Below are 20,326 nucleotides of genomic sequence, written 5' to 3'. Positions count from 1 at the left end.
CTCCAGTTTTGGAGCCGTTCACGCGTTATACGATGCCGCCGATTCGGTAGAGCAATCGTGAGTTCTTCTCCTAAAAATTCTGGCTAAAGCTTCGCTGTATGTGTCGTTGAACTCCTAATTTGCAGGAACACAGCTCACCTTTGACCGCAGGACGAACTCATGCTTTAGACCGGAGAGCCCTTCGGGCTTTCGCCCAGACACCGCAACAAACAAACCTAACATTCCTAGACAACTCGATTCTCGCTACAAGTTCATCGTTGACCTGCCATCAAGAAGCACCAAGCAGTGAAGCACATAGATGAGTCGTGGGAACCTCATCCTCGGAATCAGAGTCCCGAGACTCGGGACCTATAGTGGGGAAGCGCTCGTCAAAAATGACATCATGAGCAGTAAAGAAGGACCCATTGCTGTCGCATAGACAATAGCCTTTTGTACCTTCGTAGTAGCCTACAAAAATGGCACGACGTGAGTGAGGACCGAGTTTGGTCTGCAGCTCGGTGGGAATGCATGCGAAGCACTTGGAGCCAAACACCCGGAGGTAAGAAAGATCAGGCTTTTGGCCATTCACCATCTCATAAGGAGTGATGTCCGAAGGTAGGGTGCTCGAGGCACTTCTGTTCCACAAGTAGCATGTCGTGAGTGCCGCCTCTCCCCAAAGGTTCGCAGGGAGGCCCGCTGTTTCCAACATTGCAAAGAGGCGACCCTCGATTGTGCGAATTGCACGCTCTGCCTTTCTGTTCTGTTGATGAGCGTAGGGTGCGGAGAGCTGTTGCTCAATCCCGGAGTCCTGAAGGTCCTTCACGAAAGCCTTACTAAGGAACTCACCTCCATTGTCTGAGCGGAAGATTCGCACAGTACAACCCGAATGGTTCTCCCAGCATGCCTTAACGATCCTCCAAGCCTCCAGCACCTGATCCTTCATTGCAAGAAGCTGAAGATTAAGCAGGTTGGTATGGTCATCGAGGAAGATTACGAAATGCAGTTTGCCGTGAGGTGTAGCGATGGGGAAAGGTGTTAAGAGCATGCACAAAGGGTAGGACTGATTCTGAGGGGCTTGGCTTCAGCTCATGCGCTGTGCCCCTTACCCGAGTATGTGCCCTTAATTTCAGATTGGTGTCCAAGGAAAGTCCGAAGACATCTGAAGACGTCCGAAGGAAATCCGAAGGCACAGGAAACTTTGGAAGGACTTTCCGGACGGGTGCAAGTAACTTCCGGATGAGTGCGGGAAAGTTCCGGAGGAACTTCCGGAAATTACAATGGGGTTTCGTCCTAATACAGATACGTGTAATGGCTACTCAGGACTGGTCCTAAGTAGAAGCAAACAGAGGAAAGGCTGCAAGGACAAAGTCCGAAGCAGAATAGGTCCGGAGGACCGCGGGAAAGTTCCGGACGAACTTCCGGAACTTCGGATGAGTGGAGGAGCAGAGGAGCGGAGCTCTGGCCTAGGGAGAAACTCCCTAGGCCTGAGATGGATATCAACTAAGTTGGAAGACTAGAACTGATATGAGGACTTAGAGTGAAGACTAGTGTGAGGACTAATATGATATTCAAACTGAGGTACTACAAGACATATACACGAGTTTATATACTAAGAGAAATAACAGGAAGGATCAATAAGCAGAGTCTGAGGCTATGTACGAAGCATATGCAAAGGTTAACAAATGCGAGTCGGAAATGAACATAGGTTAATGGATCAGTAAGCATACCGGTAATAGATATAACCGAGGTACCGGTAACAAGGAATACCGGATAGGCTGTGTTAATGTTATATGCACAGGAAATGAATTATGAAGCTTATCGTATATTGGATAGGAAACGGATCTATACATCGGATCGGACCGGATCGGATATGGTCCGGACGAGATGCGTGGATATATAGGATGTGGCATTAGGGCAATGGGACAAGGATGAATGATGCAGGCTAGCTGCGAAGGATAAGGGATCTGGATGTGGACATGCAGATGTGGATGTGCAGAGGTGCAGGGATCCAGATGGGTACTGGAGACATGGATAGCACATCCGAAGGTCCGTATGAAGTGTGGGAATATTATCGGATGTAGGTCCGGAATACGGGATATGACAAAAGGACTGCATAAGTCAGAGTGCACCAGGTCCAGCATGTGACTGGTGCATGGCTCCAAGGAAGGTGGATAAGGCTTATGAGGGTGCTTCGCCATGATACAAGGCTTGCACCGTTGAAGGGGAGCCGATGTTTCAAACATTACTCCAGTACCTGTGTGCTTAAGACGCTTGACAGCATCTCCTCCTGGGTGACCCATCCAAGCATGCCATAAGTCCACGGACAGCAGTGAGCGAGCGAATGCTGAGAGTTCTCAAGTGTGAAGTGCAGGAGGGGACTCATCCTGGTGAATGAGCTTGAGGTCAATGAAGAACAGATTCCTGACCATCGGAAGTTCTCCCAAGAGCTCACCATGATACTTGAGCTGACAGCGAACTGGAGAGTGTTCAAAGGCACAGGACCACTTCTTTTTCAGCATATGTCCGACTGAGAGCAAATTAATCATTGCCCCAGGTGCATGCAGGCAGTCCGTGAACATGATATGGAAAGTTCTTTTTCCAAGCGTCAATTCTGTGATGCAGTCACCGCACCCTGATGTTGTGAGTTTGCCATGATTAGCAGTCTTAACGGTAACAGTGGAGTTTTCCGAGTAAGTCCAGAAGTAAGAGCGATCAATGATGAGATTTGACATAGTGCCGGAGTCCAAGATGGTAGATAGCATCTGACCGGATATGCAGGCGACATCATCGAAGCTTGGGTAAGATTCGGGATCGTCAAATGGGATTTCCTCCAGTATAGCACACGATAGGTCACAGACAGCAGCAGCAGTGCTGCTGGAGTACAAAGGTGGTGCTGCTGGTGCTGGGTTAGATGAAGTGGCATTGCTCTCACTGGTCACGGCGGAGACCTCAGGTTTCTTGGTACTCGGCTTCCTCTCATGATTTCTGTTGCCTCCCTGGCCCTCCATTCCTCCTCCCAACTGAAAACAGTGCTCCCGATCGTGTGTGAAGGAATGTGGCTGCCCAGTGCACAGTGGGTTGTTGCAACTCACCCCCTTGGGATTAGACCTATGAATGCAGATCCTGGTCTTGGGGTTAGTCTTCCCACTGTCGAAGTTCCTGAATGACGTGGCATTCGCGTACTCTGAACCAGGTCCAGCAAGCTTCTGTTCTCCTCACAGACAGTTAGCCTCCTCGGATAAGGATGTGACTACAGCCGAAAAGGTCATCTTAGTGGTGGTAGTGGTGGTGGTAGTGGAGGCGGTAGCGGAGGCAGAGGAGGTGGAAGATGTTGTCAAGGGAGTGCTGTACAGATTCATAGTCATATGCTTGAATATGAGCCAGTCAGGAGTGTGTGGAAGGCCATGGAGTAGAAGGAACACCAGCTCGTCCTCGGTGACTATAACACCCATCTCTGTGAAGCAGCGCCTAGCATTCTCAAATGCACTAATATAATGTGGTGTATCGTCTAGGTCCTTGAGTTTTTCAGCAAACAGCTGTGCGTGAAGTTCAAATTGAGACGTGATGTCTAGACGTCCAAAATGAGTCGCTAAGGTATTCCATTGTTCTCTCATGGTCCAGGACTCATTGAGGAGACCTTGAACAACAGCTGAGAGTTTCCTACAGACAATACCTTTCGCCTGCGCGTCCTCCTTGATCCAGTCAATAATGTTCTGTTTTTCAGTGGCGGTAGGAGACCCAGCGACTGCCGGAGAGGGCATGACTGTGGCGAATTCTGTGTAATTATTAGGGTCGGTACCGGAACTACAGTGGTTCCATAGTCCGTCCCCTTGAAGAGCGAGGGTCACTGCACGACGCCAGGAAGGATAATCATCTGCGCCGGTTAGTTCGATGATGAAGTCGTACTTCCCCATGACGATGAGGTACTGGGGGTAGTTCGAGGAGTTTGGTGCAGACCTGCAGCGGGAACGTTATATGTTAATGCGAGAGTCGTCAACTTTGTGGGTGTCTGAGCTTTGCTAGAGCTCAGGGCTCATAACCTGTACAAAGCTAGGACAAGTCTCAGCGGGATGTGATAAACAACACTAACATTGAATCTACCTAGGACAAGTCTAGGGTATGTCAGCAAGGGTCAAGTACTAGTGAGCAAGAAGGCATACCTCAGCGGGACGTGATAAACGACGCTGAGGTGAAACTACGGGGACAAGAACATATAAGTAAGGGAACCTAAGCGAGGGAAGCTGCCGGTGACATCAGTACCGGCGAGGACGACATATGGTGCAGAAGGTGCCAAGAGATGATAAGGACTAGAAAAGGTAAAGGATGATAACGACTGGAAAAGGTAAAGTAAAGAAGCTCCGGAGGTTAATCCTCCGGAGATGGTAGCATGCGCCTGCGTTACATCATCGATCGTCAACACAATCTGGCGTGGAAGAGTCTTTTTGATGCGTCCCGACTTCCGAATCGTACGCTTGGTGGTTTTTTCAGACTCCGCGAATTTGCAACAGCAGTGCCGAAAGCAGTATTTGATCGAATTCCAATTCAACTAACACTGTAGTATACTAAGGATCTAGAGTTCGCGGTGATGCTCAAAGTCCTTGCAGCAGCAGCCAGTGCCGTGCTCCCATCTAAATACTATTTGCACTGTTCATTTCTATCCTTTTCACTGTAGTGGTTCGCGCATTTGCATAGGGCGCATGACAAACCGTGAACGGGGCTTTGTATGGGGCCAGTGCAGTCCTCCTTGCGGTACGTATAGCTACCCTCACATGTGTATCTCAATCACTTAATTAAGCAGGATTCAAACGTTCACTCCATTAGGCCTAGCCCCCATGCAAGACCTTGCTCAGTGACGCACACGTGTCATTACCCTCTCGCCCAAGCCAGTCCATGCGATAGACCATCAAGAACGACCAGATATTCACAGACGAATGCAATTGACATTTGTGTCTTTTGTCCGTTCTCTCTTCTCCCGCTTTCTCGTGGCAAAGGAGGCTATATTGGATGCTATCATCTTCGCACATGAGTATGAACAGCTAGGCTCCATCATCGGTCGCCAGTATTTTGCTTCCGTTCCTTCCCGATCTTTCCTTCCTTGTACAACCTGCCACTTTCTTTGTGCGACTGCCCTCGTCGCTACACACGTTGATCGTGTTTTACGACAAGGAATTGGATACAATGCGTGTTTGTACCTTTGGCCGCATTTGCACTAATCAGCCTGTACATGAATCAGAAGAAAATTTTCGCTCGTACCTAGATCAGATTTTTTTCAAGGTCAGAAAAACTTTGCTGACCTTGAGAGAAAATGTCTGTTACGAGGGCAATCTGTCAGTTGGGCGCTGTTCAGTGCTCTGTTAGAACAATGAGATGATATCATTGACAGACTGAGGTGGAATCCCTGTGCTGTAGCAAGGATACCTCGAACTTTGTTGCCAAATCACGAACATTCGATCGCTTGTGGCGTCTGAGCATTCCACGTGAGGCTCTGCTCTATCATTTGATCTCATCAATATATCCCTGGATGTAGATCCCTTTTCTGCTTATATTCATGCTGAAACACTTACTTCAATCAATCAGACATCATCCCTCAAATCTCACTTCGGCGATGTCAACAGTGGATGGTGGTATATCAAGCACGAATCCACTCATTATACGTCCACCATCCCTGCTTGCTCACACCCATCCTCTAATAGTATGACCCTATTCTCGAACGATCCTAGTTGGTGGCCAGTTGTCAACGCGAATATCATTAGCAGCTATTTTGTAGGTTCGTGGAGAGTCAGCCGCATGATGACCGTGATGACTGGATTAACCTTGGCTGTGGTATCGCAGTTGCCTCCTGTGCCGCGGTAATATACGATTGGGGTGAGCAATATTAAGTATGAAAAGACCACTGATATAATGTGATTTCTAGGACTTATGTTTGGACAAGAGGTAGGTAGACACTGTTACAGGAGCAGCCATCTCGCTGACAACACTTTTATAGGTGGAGTTGATCTGGGTGAGCGGACTCTCACATCAAAATAACGATGTGAAACTATGACAACTAACTCGTGGCAGAGGCAACGGTGGTCCATGATGACCGTTTTGTATCTCACTGTATGTAGCTTGTATTTTCATGCGTGGTTAGCAAGTTGTACTAACCCAGACATATCCTAGACGCGATATGTTGGAATAGGATATAGTGTGTACGTTTCGACATCTAAGCCATTGGTGTTGCACTCATCATCCATCTCTAAATTTAGCCTCACCGTGTTGAGTATGTCTCCTCCCGTAGAGTTTCTTTCTTTCTTCTGACGGGCCGCATACAGTTAGTGTTCCAACAATTTGGACGACAGATGCAGTGAGTATTCCATACTGATGCCTTCCATTACCGTCCAAACAACTGAAATACCGTGTAGGCGTGAGTGAGATTCTCGAACAACTCTTTGTTTCAATATAATGACTTCCACAGCTGTGAGTTTATTTCGAGCCTGTGATCATCCAAAGCTGATAACTAATGCTGCTGGATTCGTCAGGCCTTATCATATTCAAGGCACATAATTGGATGTCTGCAGTTGTAACTGTAATACTGGGCGGTGAGCTATACACCTCCGTGATATTGACTTGACTGAAATATCATCAAGTCATCATGATCGCTCGGTTACATGCCATGTATCAGCAATCCAGAAAGGTGCTGATATTTCTGGTTGTCATCTTTCTGGCCACCGCCATCCCCAACGTAGTGATGATCACAATGTCGATGATGGGGTTTTCGGGAGGTAGGTTTTAATTATGCATGAAATGTTTAATCAGAGTCATTGACAAATACCAGAGGAATTTGTTCTCTCCGGTACCTATCAGTGCAACCTTGGCTACAGTTCTGGGAATGTCCTACTTTTGCTTTCCGTGACTTGGATACTTAGCACTGTTTGGGAGGTCCTCGCTCTGTGTCTCGCGGTCTGGATTACTGTGAAGCACTTACGTGAATTGCGACAACACTCGACAAAAGGTATTATCGGGGACTGTTTCACGGTCTTGATGCAGACTCACATTAGTTACTTTGCAAGGTAAGCTCATAATGTGAATGTGGTTCTCTTGTTCTGCTGAAATTTTGTATGCGCTAGTTTTTTGGTTATCTCTTGCTTCCAGATGGCTGGTTTTTTCTCTCCGACGTTCTCAGCGGTATGTCGGTCACCGACCTCTGTGCACACATGATTAATCAATTCTATAGGGTGAATTGTCCCTAGGTATCGAGATTTATTATGGTTTCGTTTCAATTTTCGAGATGGCGCAGATGTCTGTGCTGGGACCACGCCTCATCCTTGGTGTTCGAGAATATTATGCAAAACTCGTGGCCGACTATGATACAGCAAGTGATATGACTTCAGTTACTTTCGAGGAACGTGTCCATGTGGAAACTAGCAGTAGCGTGTAGTGTAGACCATTCTCGATATGATCGTTTTGCAATCGGCGGATAAGTCTGCAGGGAATGGTATATCTTTATTTATTTATTCCAGGTTTTGTTGTGGTACTTATTTATATAAGTTATTACTTGATAGAAATAGGCTATACAAGAGGATTTCGAGTAGATCTCTCTCAAGAGTGAGATGTTGAATGAGTTGATGATGAATCGAGGGCGGATTGCTGAGGAACTGAAGCAGTGTACCGTTGTTCGACTTGGCTCTCGCATGCTCATTCACCCAAGGAACCATAGGAATGAATGCCATCACACGGAGAAAGGAAGAACCAGTGCTTGGTGCAAGTGTAGATGGGCAGCTAGTGCCAGCAGAGATATCTGATTGAGAACACATAGCAAACCACTCAGGTAAATTCTACGACAAAATTTTTGTATGTCTCCTTGGAATCTACTTTGGAACACAGATAATTTAGATCGATACCATCACAAAAGTGAGACTAAATAAAAGAAAATTCCCCTGCTCTTCGTAGAGCGCCAGACAGCCGGAAACTTCACCAATAGTTACACACTACTGCCAGTCGATATATGCACGCGTTCCTGGAAAGCGATTGAGGCCATACCAGTTGCTGCGTCCGAATCGGTCACGAGCTTGGCGTGATATTCTCGAACACTAAGAATCAGACGTGGTCCTAGCACAAACTGCACGATCTCCAAAATCTGAAGAAACCCAGCGTAAAGCAGAGTGTTCAAAGTATTTTCCTATTGAAACGATGAACAATGGTAGCATGGAGAGGTCGTAAGTGAAAGATCGACATACCGTTGAGAGTGTTGGAGAGAAATCAAGAACAAGCTCGAAGCAAGAAACGGCAACAAAGCTAGGACGTTCGACCCTTCAGTGAAAAAGAAACAAGAATCGCAATATAAGCTTGCCTAGCAAAGTAAACCATGTGAGTTTTCATTAACACCGTGAAACAGTCTCCGATAATTCCTCCTGCCGAATGTTTTCGCAGTTCACGGAAGTGTTTGACCGCAATCCAGATTGCGAGACATAGTGCGAGTACCTCCCACACGATGCCGAGTATCCAAGTAATGGACGACAGAAGTGGGGTATCTTGTGCATAGGCAAACGAGCACTGATAAGTGCCAGAGAGATCGCGTTCCTCTTGTATTCATCATTGAGCCCCACACACGTGTATTTTCATCGTGATCAAGCGTACCTCCTGAAATATGCTTCGCTGTCATTACGGTTACCACTCCGTCAAAAATGTTGACAGCCAGGAAGGTGCCAATGAGAGATATCAGTATCTTTCTGGATCGCTGATACATGGCATACAACCGAGTGATGATGATAACTGGCGACATGTTTCAGTCAGAAAAATATCACCGAGGTCTCACAGGTCCCAGGCTCACCCCACAGCATCGCAAACACCACAACACCCGTCCAATTCCATACGACGTACACAATCCAGCCTGGTAAATCCAGTCAGTGATCGGCCTTGGGTAGCACACTCTAAACACACTTACATCTGTGGAAGTATGACGTGACAGTCATTAGAGAACCAAGAAGTTAATAAAGAACCGCGCTTACCCCTACAGGGCACCACGGTTAACTGGGGCTGAATAGTAGGCATCTGTGCAGATGACTCACTGTATCTGTCAGCCAGATGGTCGGAATACTGGCTGTATGCCGTTAGTCAGAAGAAAAAAGACAGCGAATATATCAAGGAAACGTACTCAGCATGTTCAGCCTATAAGATATAGACGATTAATACAACATCGATTGTTTAGCCTTGTAAACATACGCAGCATGTAAGATTCCAAGGTAGCGGACCTAAAATACTTTCGAGTCAGCACGACATGACAACCATGACAAACGAGCTACATACGCCGAGATACAAAACTGTCATAAGGGACCAGCGTTGTCTCTGTAATTAAGTTTATTTGCATAATTGTTCCTCTGACATGAGACTTTACTCACCCAGACCAATTCAACCTACAAAAGGTTTCTTAGTGAGAGCTGCTCCAGTCATAGCATGGACATACCTCTTGCCCGAAGGTAAGTGCTAAAAATACTCGTAAGACATCAACACTAGTGCTGCAATATTATCATGCTTACCCCAATCATATGTCACTCCAACAAAGGCGACAACTGCGAAATCGCAGCCAAGATTAGATCAAGTAGCTTCAACATCTAACTGCTCTCCACGAACCTAAAAAATAACTTAAAAAACGATTGGCATCGATGATCGGCCACCAAGTGGGCTCATCTGAAACTATGGTCATGTTGGTAGAGAATGAGTGTAGGTGAGAGGCGAACTGGGTGGACGTATGACGATGAGATTCGCGCTATATATACGTATACCACTATCCAGTGCTTGGACATATCAAAAAGTGACATCTGTACACTCCACGTAGAAATTACAGTTGCGGGAGCTGAAAACTTGACACTCTCTTCCTCAGTCATTGGGCTTTCGTATCGTAAGGATGCCAAAATGGTTAGTGCAGAATCTTCAATTTGCAACGTGGGTGTGAAGGTCGATGACCGTCGTCCGCAACGTTCACTTGATTGTGGAACCGTAGAGTGCCATGAATCCGTGTATTCCTAAGATCTAGTTACAGGGTCATCTGTAGCGGCTAGAGAAGTTGGGCTATGCATAGTGTGAACTCTTGGCAAGCAGTTGAGTGAGAGATTCAGAGGTACGGCAATTCGTGAACGTGGGACAACGCGAAGAGACAGAACTAGGGTGCCATGTGTAAGTGATTTACGATAGTGACAGATAGAAAATTGAAATAGACGAACCGAGATATTTGACCCACTTCTATATGCTAAGCACGGATTCATTGTATAGTACAAAATCGATATCTGTCGGTGAATCTCCACACATGCACCATGTATGAGCCCTCTCCATTGTCTCCATGCATCATCATCTTAACCGAACGATACGGTGATGCTCGCATCTAGAAGAGGATACGTTATCGGCACCTGCTTGAGGGGACAGCACTGACAAGGAGGGCACTTTCCAAGTGAATCCATGGATCTCGATGACTGGAGGCGTGAGCTTTAGGTTTGTAGACCCGTGTCAGATCGTTGAGTTGTTCAAGTATTGACAAAACCTAAGCTTGAAAACATCCGCCATACACAGTGGCACACACCAAGGGCCAACACATCATGACATTGATCACGTTGTGTTGCTGTACCGTACACTCACGCACTGTCGCTATGTGCCCATCCAATCGCGAGGGAAAGCCCTGATAGGCTTTGGGGGGTTGATTGATGTCGATGAAGAGTGGGATGAGGTTGCTAGCGTACGAAGGGGGTGGTTCAAGGTTTGCCAGTTGCATATACTCCGTTGCGCTCGAGTATGCTGGTCTTGAGACACCAAATGTAAGTCTCTATATGGCAACATTGTATTCAGTACTAGGTCAACATCACAATGCAAGACTTTATGTTACCTTCACGATGTACGTACATTCCTCACATTGAGGTTCGTTTATTTATGTTGAGTTTGTAGATTCCATATCGGCCATACTTAAAAATGCAATTCTCGGCAGCCTATGACGTTTTTCTAGAAATCCTCCATCGCATCAACCAGCGTCTGCGTCAGGCGCTCAAACGGGATACCGTCAACTGGCGTATGTTAAACACATGCCCTGCATGCTTTTACAAGCTCGACGATGAACCTGCCCTCGATTTTGAATGGCTGGTATCAATTGACGGTAACAATAGCCTGAAGCGATGGGACTCGTCCATCTATGGTACCACCGCCCGATCTGATTCTCGCACAGCTCGTTCGGATTATTGGATTCATGCTGACGCTGTTGACAAGTTTGAGAATGAAGTCAAATCCCGACAAGTAAGTGTTTACTATGTATACAACTATGTTCTAACATTATCTTTTAGACAGACTTGAGGAATGATGACGACTGGGAGGATGAGCCTACAGACCCGGATCATCCGGGAGCATTCACATGCGTCAATCGATGGAGAAACGCTGGCCCAGACTCACGTAAGAAGATGTTTGCCGTATTCCAAGAGTCAGGTATTTTTATCGCTTCATGCCGCCATCGCTTTGTGCTTCTCGCGTGTGATATGATCCGAAGCGGAGAACTGTAAGACCGCATTTTGATCTAATTTTTATATTACTAATGTATTCTGGCAGTGCGAAATATCTGATAGCGATCATCGACAAACTCCTTACGGTATATGGAAAAAATGGAGGTTGCGCGTACGATATCGGTTGCGCATTCTCGAAGACGTTAGCTAATAGTACGTTGGGCCCTCGTGCACACGATCTCGGCTTTCGGATGATGGTTGGCGCCTTCCATGGCCATGCGCACAATCGAAGGTGTCAGCTTGACTGGCACCCAATGTATATCTCTGGAACTGGCCATACTGAGGGCGAGGGTTGTGAGCATATCTTCTCTGCATCTAACGAGCTTGCGCGTAGCACAAGGCATGCTAACCGTTTTCATCGCCACCAAGCCATCGAGGAACATTTCGCTTTTTGGGATGCCGATAAGTATGCTGCACTTAGTAAGTCAAAAAATCAAGCTGTAATTGTAATACTGATGCCGCAGTGTCAGGTAATTATTTGTGGACTCATTATCGCGAAGCGTTGAAATCTGTTCGGTTGCTGACAGCCGAGCTAGAAACTATCAAGGCCGAGCTACGCCTTAGCGACAACGACTTCCCTGGATTCTTTGATCAGGAACGCATATATCTGGATGGTCTGAAGCAGCCAGCTCCACGAGATCGACTCTCTATACGTTACGTTGAAGTACTAGACGAACTCGCTGAAAGAAGGTATCGTGCCATCGACTACTAACTACCACCCATCCCCTGATATGAATTTTAATAGAGCTGAATGGGATCTCGCCCGTGAATCTGGCAATAACGCTCTTAATGGAGTACATATTGGCAGCTTGGAACAGATGCATGACGCCCTGAAGCAAGCTCGCATCCGAGTTAATTCTTCATACGCCAAATTACAGCATGCCGAGGGGCTTGTTGCTCATTGCGAAACACTCTTATCTGTCGATGAGAGATGGTTGATTGGCGGTGACGAATACAAACGTTTCAAGGAGGAAGCGACACTCGGCAAGTATCGTACTGCATTGGATGAACTCGAACATTTGGTCGTCATGAGATTGTTTGAACTCTCAAAGCTCTCGTTATCGGGCACAGGTTTGAGATTTCCACTACTAGTAAGCGCTTGTACTATGACTGATTCGTTTACAAATTGTTTAGGATACAAACTACGTCAACAGATTAGTAAAGCTTTACAGCGGCGCTCGGACACTATTCGCAACGCGATCAATCGCTACAATATCCAGGCTGCTTCCCTCATCCCACCGAGACAAACGATCGCATGGAAAGACATTGCCGAATACAGTTTCCTTGGCGAGTTTGACCTTCTGCGTGACTCTCGTACTGACATCCAAGACAAGGATTGGGCAAGGCCAGCTCACCGTGAGGCGACTACAAAGTACTTCAAGCTCTGCCGAGCTTGCGAAGAAATTATTCGACTCAATATTGAAATTCGCCGGCTCCGAACTGCTATCCACGATGAAACCATTGACACGTCTGCCGTTATCGACGAACTTCTTGTAGCTAACCCTTTGCTTGCTGCCGAGTTGAAACGCCAGTGGCGCTCACGGGCGGCTATCAACGCTGTGCACACATATCGGTTAGATCAGATTGAGAGACTATTTGGATTCTCTGGTATTAGTGGCATTGGAACTCGCCTTGCGAATCCTGCGTTCAGCAGACCAGTCAATACCAACGGTGCTAGTTCCGGTGAGTGTGGATCTTTAACTACCTATATCGCATTAATTCTCGCCACAGCACAAGCAGAGAATCCTGATTCTTCTGCGTCGGAATTCCATGATATTGAAGCCCTTGACCGTGAAGAGCACGAAGTGGTCACCGAAGACATGGCTGATTTTTTGTACTCAATAAACGACTGACACCATCTCTGCTTTGTAATTGTTTTTTTTCATGTACCGCATAGGACTACATATATGAGAAGTTTTCTGGTTTGATCGGTGATATAAGAAAGAGTAGGTAGACGATTGTATAAGTGATTGTGTGGGTGATATAAGAAAGAATTGAACAACTTGAATACCTATGATGTTCGGATAGGTTAGTTGGCGACCCCGAGCTTTCTGCATGGTGACCTCGTCGCGATTCCTTGATCCAACTTGAATGTCGATGATGTTTGGATAGGTGAGTTGGCGATCTCACCTTGATCCAACTTGAATGCCGATGATGTTCGGATAGGTGGACCAACTTGAATGCCGATGATGTTTGGATAGGTTAGTTGGCAATCTCAAGCTTTCTCCTGTGGTGACCTCATCACAATGATATTCAGATAGGCTAGTTTGGCGACCCCTGGTAGGCTTTCTTGAATGTTAGGGAGACTCTTTGCCTGACTCGGAGGATTATGCGGCTATCTGAAGTGTCATGCCGTTCATAGCATAGTCCTTTGTCATTCCTGTATGAATATGCATTGTATACTATTTTGTACTATGTAGTTGTGTGATATCCGATCTTGCAAAGTGAGCTCACGTGCTGTATTGAGTGTCAAATCACGGACAACGCAATATTCTGCTGAACACATGTATTCAGCTGAATTCTATAGCAGCAACTTGAAGTCGCCAGCCTTTCATTTTCTTCATGGTTTACGACCACTGCTATTTCATGCTTGATCTGTGCTTCTGGAACTCATTCCAGAATTGCATGGCCTGCAAAAGTGAGTATTACATTTTACGTTTTGGCGCTTATCTGTGCTTTTAACCTTGCTTCACAACTACAGACTACATCACCGGTTCCATAATGGTCACTCCAATCTCTAGCCTCAGAGCCACTGCGTCTATCACCTCTGTTCAGCCCTCAAGTCAAACCACGGAATCAGCCACTAAAAAATTCGCCATCCCCAGTCTTGCCAATCTACACAACTCAATGTTCGCTCAAGGATTCAGCAATAACGAACGTCAAGCGGCCGCCAGGGCTTTACTGAGACACGACGTTCACATTGACGGGACACACTATCAGGCTAGACTGCCTGGTGGCCTTCACCCGTCGTACTTTGCCTTTAGCAGCACTGCTAAACGAACCAGTGAAAAATCCCTTACCCACGAGGAGCTTCTGGAGGCATCACTGCAAGACGTCTTCGACGCCATGAGTCATTCAAGTCAGTGTCCGCATCTTATTTATGTCTCACTTGTTTCCCAGCTGAGTATGCAAGATCGCCTTGATGGCGGAATTTCTGTCCTCATTCGATGCGCTGGGTCTGAAGCAGTCTCTTCACCCGAAAACCTCCCTGTCGACCTCTACATTACGCCCCGCGAACTACAAGAAACTCCCGAGCGAATTGGCGGAGACCTTGCCGTCTGGGTGCAGGTATTTGCCCAGGAGTTTGCAATGCCACACCTCGAGCGGTTCAATCAACGTTGTGTCATCGAAAACATCCAACCGCCACCATGCTGTAAGTAGTAGATCATTTTCAGCTTCACTGTTCACACAACTGACTCAAATTCAACAGTTTCTGCGGCTCATATCAATGTCAAGGGCCCACAGTATCTACCTGGCCCAGTGGTTGCTACTGGAGCGCATATACAATGTTCTGCTCAACCGGCCCATACCTTCACGCAAGAATTGAAAGCAACTGCGGTGCACGATGCTCCTTCTGCAGCTATCCGCGGGGGTGCAGAAATGAGCGAAGGTATTGGCGAGAACATTTCGCCACAGCTGACCACCCAACACACACGAGTTCACCGACGCAGGCACGCGGAAATTTTCACACCTGGCAAGGTAACTAATGATGGCCCGATTTTTTCGGTACCAAGACTGGAGCAGGATACTGCATGTGGACCGCCACTCATTAGTATTGGACCGAATACTGACGCCGCTCTGGATTGGATTAAGTTGGGGGATGAAGTTTTACCTAAGCTCCGTGTTCTAGTTCAAACTGTGCGTAGCAGCCGATGGGAGGCAGTGTTCAGGTCTCCAAAATGGGATCTCTCGTACGAACATGCTTCCATTCTGTCTAGGGCGCTCCTGGCTGACCTTCAGGGCATGCCACGTAGCCCTGATGTTGTAAAGGTCAGTGATATTATTTTGGCTGCTGCTGTCATACTAACTCAATTGAATGTCCATAGCAGCCGTCATCTGTCCTCATGTCCATTTTGAAGCTTATTGGTATATTGATTTTCTTATGCGGCCTATACTTTTTCGGCATCTTATTATTTTGGCTGTAGATCACTTTCCCCTTTTGAGTCTTAGTTATAAGCCATGTGTCCTGTTTTTTTGCCGTGGGTTAGAAAAAATAAATGCATTGGTGTGTATAAAATATTCGTATTCAACTACAAAGGCCCTTTGCTGATTTTTGCCATCCTTCTGTGGGTGATGGTCTCCCAGTCCTTCTATGCTGCGAAGCGTGCGAAGCGCATTCAAGCACCACCTCGTAGTCGTCCTAAGGTCACCCTCAGCAAAGAAGCTCGCGCGGCACTCAAGTTTCAGCGAACCAAGAAGTCGCGTCAATTCAAGGATGCGCTTGATCTTGCATGGGGCCAAATTGACGATGTTACAACAACCATTGCTGCTACCCATCGCAAGAGCTTCCGTCATGTACAGCACGATTTATACATGGGTCGGGGATCACTCCGTTCGAAGCATTCAAAGCCCAGCGTTTGGAACGCATTTTGCTGGAAGAAATCTCAGGAAGCGAAGAAAGAGAACTGTAAGTCTGTTGATTTGTATCATATGCATTTTCATGACTCAATGTTGAATTAACAGGCAATGGCCACGGAAAGGAAGCACTCCAGTCACTGGTCCGCGACCACAAGGATGAATACCACGCTCTCACACAGGAAGAACAACAAGAGTTGCTCCAGGAATTCGCCGACCAGAAGGAGACCAAGGTCTCTGGGTTACGTGTCTCAACGAAGTCGAAGATCAACGACATCACTCAAACCCTGAAGGCGGTAGAAAACGAGGTACGCACCCTCGAATTGCAATACAATGTTACTAAGTGTCTCGTTACTAGCTCAATAGTTTAAATTCTCGCACTGGTGCCGAGGTCATGTTGTATATGACGCGCGGTACTACTGATCTACCTCTCCGTGCAATCACCTTCACAACGCCGGGTGTCAATCACTTTATGGACTCTGTCATCGGCATCGATACTCAGGACTTCCTCAGCAAGATGGAAGGTTTCGCTATCCAAGGGATACAAGGTACAGTTTTTCCGTTGTTATTACATTCTCAAGTTAATTTCTATTTGTACTAGGTGCCGCAAGCAACCATCAAAAAGAGGTCTCTAAGGTTCGCGGAGACATTCGAGCAATCATCACCCAGAAATTGAGTAAGTCTTTCCCATCTTTTGACAGCACAGAATTCATTTTATTCATAGGGAAGGTGACCGGAGAAAGCAATGCCAGGATGCAGTGGGCAGACTACTTTCGTAACGTGGTCAACCGCTATCAGGTCGCCATCAAAGGATGGCCGGAGCATATCCCATTCACAAACCTCAGCAGTGTGACCAACGCGCTTCCGGACCTCCATACTCTTTTAGACTGTTGGAAGTCGGGCGATACGAGGTGGGAAGTGTTGAATGACGAGGAACTCGAGCAACTCCGTCGCGAGCGCAATGAAAAAATTGACAGTGGTGACATTATCGAGTCCCGCCGCAGGACACGGTCCGACAAGGGTAAGAAGCGAGTACGACATGCGATAGCTGACCCCAGATGTAGCAAGAAGCACAAGAGTGCGGAGACCATTGAGTCCAGTGACGACGAAGATACCCAGAGTCATGGACGGACACCAGACGGTTCGGAGGATGTCAACACCACTCCGAACGCCAACTCGAACTCTAATACGACCGGGTGTACTGCTGGACGGACACCAGACGGTTCGGAGGATGTCAGCACCACTCCGAACGCCAACTCGAACTCTAATACAACTGGGTGTACTGCTGGACAGACACCAGATGGTTCAAAGGATGTCAGCACCACTCCGAACGCCAACTCGAACTCTAATACGACTAGGTGTACAGCTGGACAGACACCAGATGGTTCGGAGGATGTCAACACCACTCCAAACGCCAACTCGAACTCTAACACGAGTGGGTGTACTGCCGAGCACCCAGTAATGTCAATTCCCCCAGACTCAATCATCCTTTCCCCTTCGAGCAGCACCCCAGTACCATAACAATATCCCAGACTCAGCCATCCTGTCCCCTTTGAGCAATGTCCCTAGTTTCATTATTCCTGCGCTATAACTCATTTCTTGATGGAATCGCTCGTGATAGACTTAGTTTGTTTTTATAAAAGTGCAATGACATCTTAGTTTGATCTACAATATCACAGTGCAAGTAGAATATGACATAACCCAGTGCAATGAGGTGCGACAAACTACAAAGGGACAAAGGAGAACAACAAAGCTACAAAGGAGGGCGACGACGAAAGTACGAGGGAGGCGGGAAACGGCAGGTATGAAGGAGGGCAACGACAAAGGCACAAAGGAGGGCGACAACGAAAGCACGAGGGAGGCGGGAAACAGCAGATACGAAGGAGGGCAACGACGAAGGCACAAAGGAGGGCGACGACGAAAGCACGAGGGAGTTGGGAAATGGCAGGTACGAAGGACGACAACGATGAAGGCACAAAGGAGGGCAACGACGAAAGCACGAGGGAGTTGGGAAACGGCAGGTACGAAGGACGACGACGACGAAGGTACGAAGGAGGTTGAGAAGGCACAAGGGAGGTGGGAAACGGCAGGAACGAAGGAGGTTGACGACGACGACAAAGGCGGAACAATGGGGGCACGATGGAGGCAGGGAACGGCAGGGACGATGAGCACAGTGATGAGGAGAGCTAGGAAGCGTGAGAAGGGCCCCTTGGTTCGAATTAGGAAGCGTAGTAGGCGTTGCCGAGCGTGCCGAATTAAAATAGGAATATGACGCAATTAAGGCGGGGCGGGATGCTTACCGAATATAGCCTATGCGCGCGCACGCGCCCACCATAGTGAGGTGTACATAGTTTTTTTGAAGGTATTTTGAGGAGCTGGGGCACTATTTAACGCTGGTGTAGGGATTTGATGAAACCAAGCCTAATTATAGTTGGCGAGACACGTAACTACCAAGTATAATAAGGCTTATTAATAGGGCAACCCAGGTGCTTTTTCCTTGAGTGGTGACATCACTCAAGGAAAAAGTGCCACGTTCACTTAGTCATGTGACAGCATCAAGATCGATATTTCTATTCGTGATGCAAAAACTGATGGGCCTTTTGACAAGTTCACTGCAATGTGACTGCATCAATTCGGACCTACGGTTACCATTTTGGCGTCCCGTTTGGGTGATCCAAGCACTGCCAGTGCATGGCATATTTAGTACGAACGTCTTCATCATTCATCCAACAAGTTTTCCACTTCCTCGCACCCACCTTCTAACGCTATGATAATCTCGAATGATCCCAGTTGGTGGCCACTCATCAATGCAACTCGCATTGGCAGCTATTTTATAGGTTTGTGGAGAGCTAGTCGAACGATCACGGCGGTGTCTCGATCTAATTGTCTATGGTCTATGGTTACGCAGTTGCTGTTTGCGCTGGGGTGATATACGATTGGGGTGAGCAAGATAATCTTTCACAAACGCGCTCATACTCATGGTAATTCTAGCCCTGACACTTGCACAAGAGGTGGGCATATTTCATGAACAGAGCAGCCATCTAGCTAAAGTTGGTTTTATAGATCGAGCTTGTCTGGGTGAGCACAGTCACGCACCAGAAGAACAATGATTGATTCGCGACAGAGGCAACGCTGGTCCCTTATGACCTTTCTGTATCTCAATGTACGTAGCCTGCATTACAGGTGTGGTTAAAAAGTTATGCTGAGTCGAAAGTATCATAGGTGCGCTATATTGGAATGTTATATGCCGTGTATGTTGAGAAGGCTCAGTAACTGACCTTGTTCTGATGATCCATCTCTCACAATCAGCATCACTATGCTGTGTATGTCTCTTCACACCCACTACGTTCATCTCTTCTGACCGGCGGCATGAAGTTAGTGTTCCAACAATTTCGGTAACAGATGCAGTGAGTCTTCTGTACGGGCCGATATCCTCTATCCCCTCCCAATTAACCGCAGCGCTCTGTAGGGGTGAGTGTGAGTCGTGATCAGCTCATTGGTTCGCTTCAATGACCACCACAGATGTGAGGCTATCTGGAGTGTGTGATTCACGCGAGGTTGATCTCTAACTGAATTCTTCAGGCCGGAATTTGTATATCGTGCAGGATTTGACAATTGTTGTGGCATTTCCGGTACTTTGCGGTAAGCTTTGCAGTTGCAACACCTCAGTGATATCGATTTCACTGAATCATCTTCCAAGTCATCATGATCGCTCGACTATATGCCATGTATCAACGATCCCGAAAGATGCTAATATTTCTCGTCGTCATCTTCCTGGCTGACAACATTTTCAACGGAGCGGTCACCGCAATAGGGATCAAGCATACTTCGATGGGTACGCTTACTCGCCGATCAAAGTGCGCATGATACTCATTGATGAATACCAGAGGCATTCATTCTCTCCGGCACCTATCAATGCATGATCAACAATGCCGACGATACCGCACTTCTGAGTTCCATCACTTGGATATTCGCTATTGTGTGGGAGGTTCTCGCACTGTATCTCGCAATTCGGATTGCTGTAATACACTTTCGTGAACTGCGACGACATTCTACTGGAGGGATTATCGAGGACTGTTTCACTGTGTTGATGAAATTTCACGTCATTTACTTTGCAAGGTGAGCTCATAATATGATTCCGGTTTTATTTTCTGCTGAAATTCTGCATGCGCTAGTTTTTTCGTTGTTTCTTGCTTCCAGATCGGTCTTTTGTCTCCAACGCTCTCATCGGTATGCCGATCTGCTGGTGACATTTGTGA

At 47.0% G+C, this 20,326-nt stretch overlaps 3 protein-coding genes across 3 annotated transcripts; all 3 read left to right on the top strand.

The window, feature by feature from the left end:
* Positions 1–10,914: 10,914 nt before the first annotated feature.
* On the top strand, positions 10,915–13,345 carry F5891DRAFT_1183726 (uncharacterized protein; the record flags this gene model as incomplete). The annotated part of the gene is made up of 7 exons (XM_041366340.1): positions 10,915–11,232; positions 11,280–11,488; positions 11,539–11,912; positions 11,963–12,182; positions 12,238–12,563; positions 12,627–13,175; positions 13,224–13,345. The coding sequence occupies 7 exons, from the start codon at positions 10,915–10,917 to the stop codon at positions 13,343–13,345; spliced, it is 2,118 nt and encodes a 705-aa protein (XP_041230623.1).
* Positions 13,346–14,297: 952 nt separating this feature from the next.
* On the top strand, positions 14,298–14,768 carry F5891DRAFT_923773 (uncharacterized protein; the record flags this gene model as incomplete). Its single annotated transcript, XM_041373835.1, has 2 exons — positions 14,298–14,571; positions 14,626–14,768. Coding segments are annotated over 2 exons (417 nt in total), but the record flags the coding sequence as incomplete, so codon positions are not given.
* Positions 14,769–15,803: 1,035 nt separating this feature from the next.
* F5891DRAFT_923391 (uncharacterized protein) lies at positions 15,804–17,180 on the top strand (the record flags this gene model as incomplete). The annotated part of the gene is made up of 5 exons (XM_041373826.1): positions 15,804–16,119; positions 16,176–16,375; positions 16,426–16,615; positions 16,669–16,743; positions 16,792–17,180. Coding segments are annotated over 5 exons (1,170 nt in total), but the record flags the coding sequence as incomplete, so codon positions are not given.
* Between the last annotated feature and the right edge of the window lie 3,146 nt (positions 17,181–20,326).

This window comes from Suillus fuscotomentosus, assembly GCF_016647785.1.
Source record: "Suillus fuscotomentosus strain FC203 chromosome Unknown F5891scaffold_8, whole genome shotgun sequence".
Taxonomy (NCBI): Eukaryota; Fungi; Basidiomycota; class Agaricomycetes; order Boletales; family Suillaceae; genus Suillus; species Suillus fuscotomentosus.
This window is presented reverse-complemented; position numbering and strand designations above follow the sequence as displayed.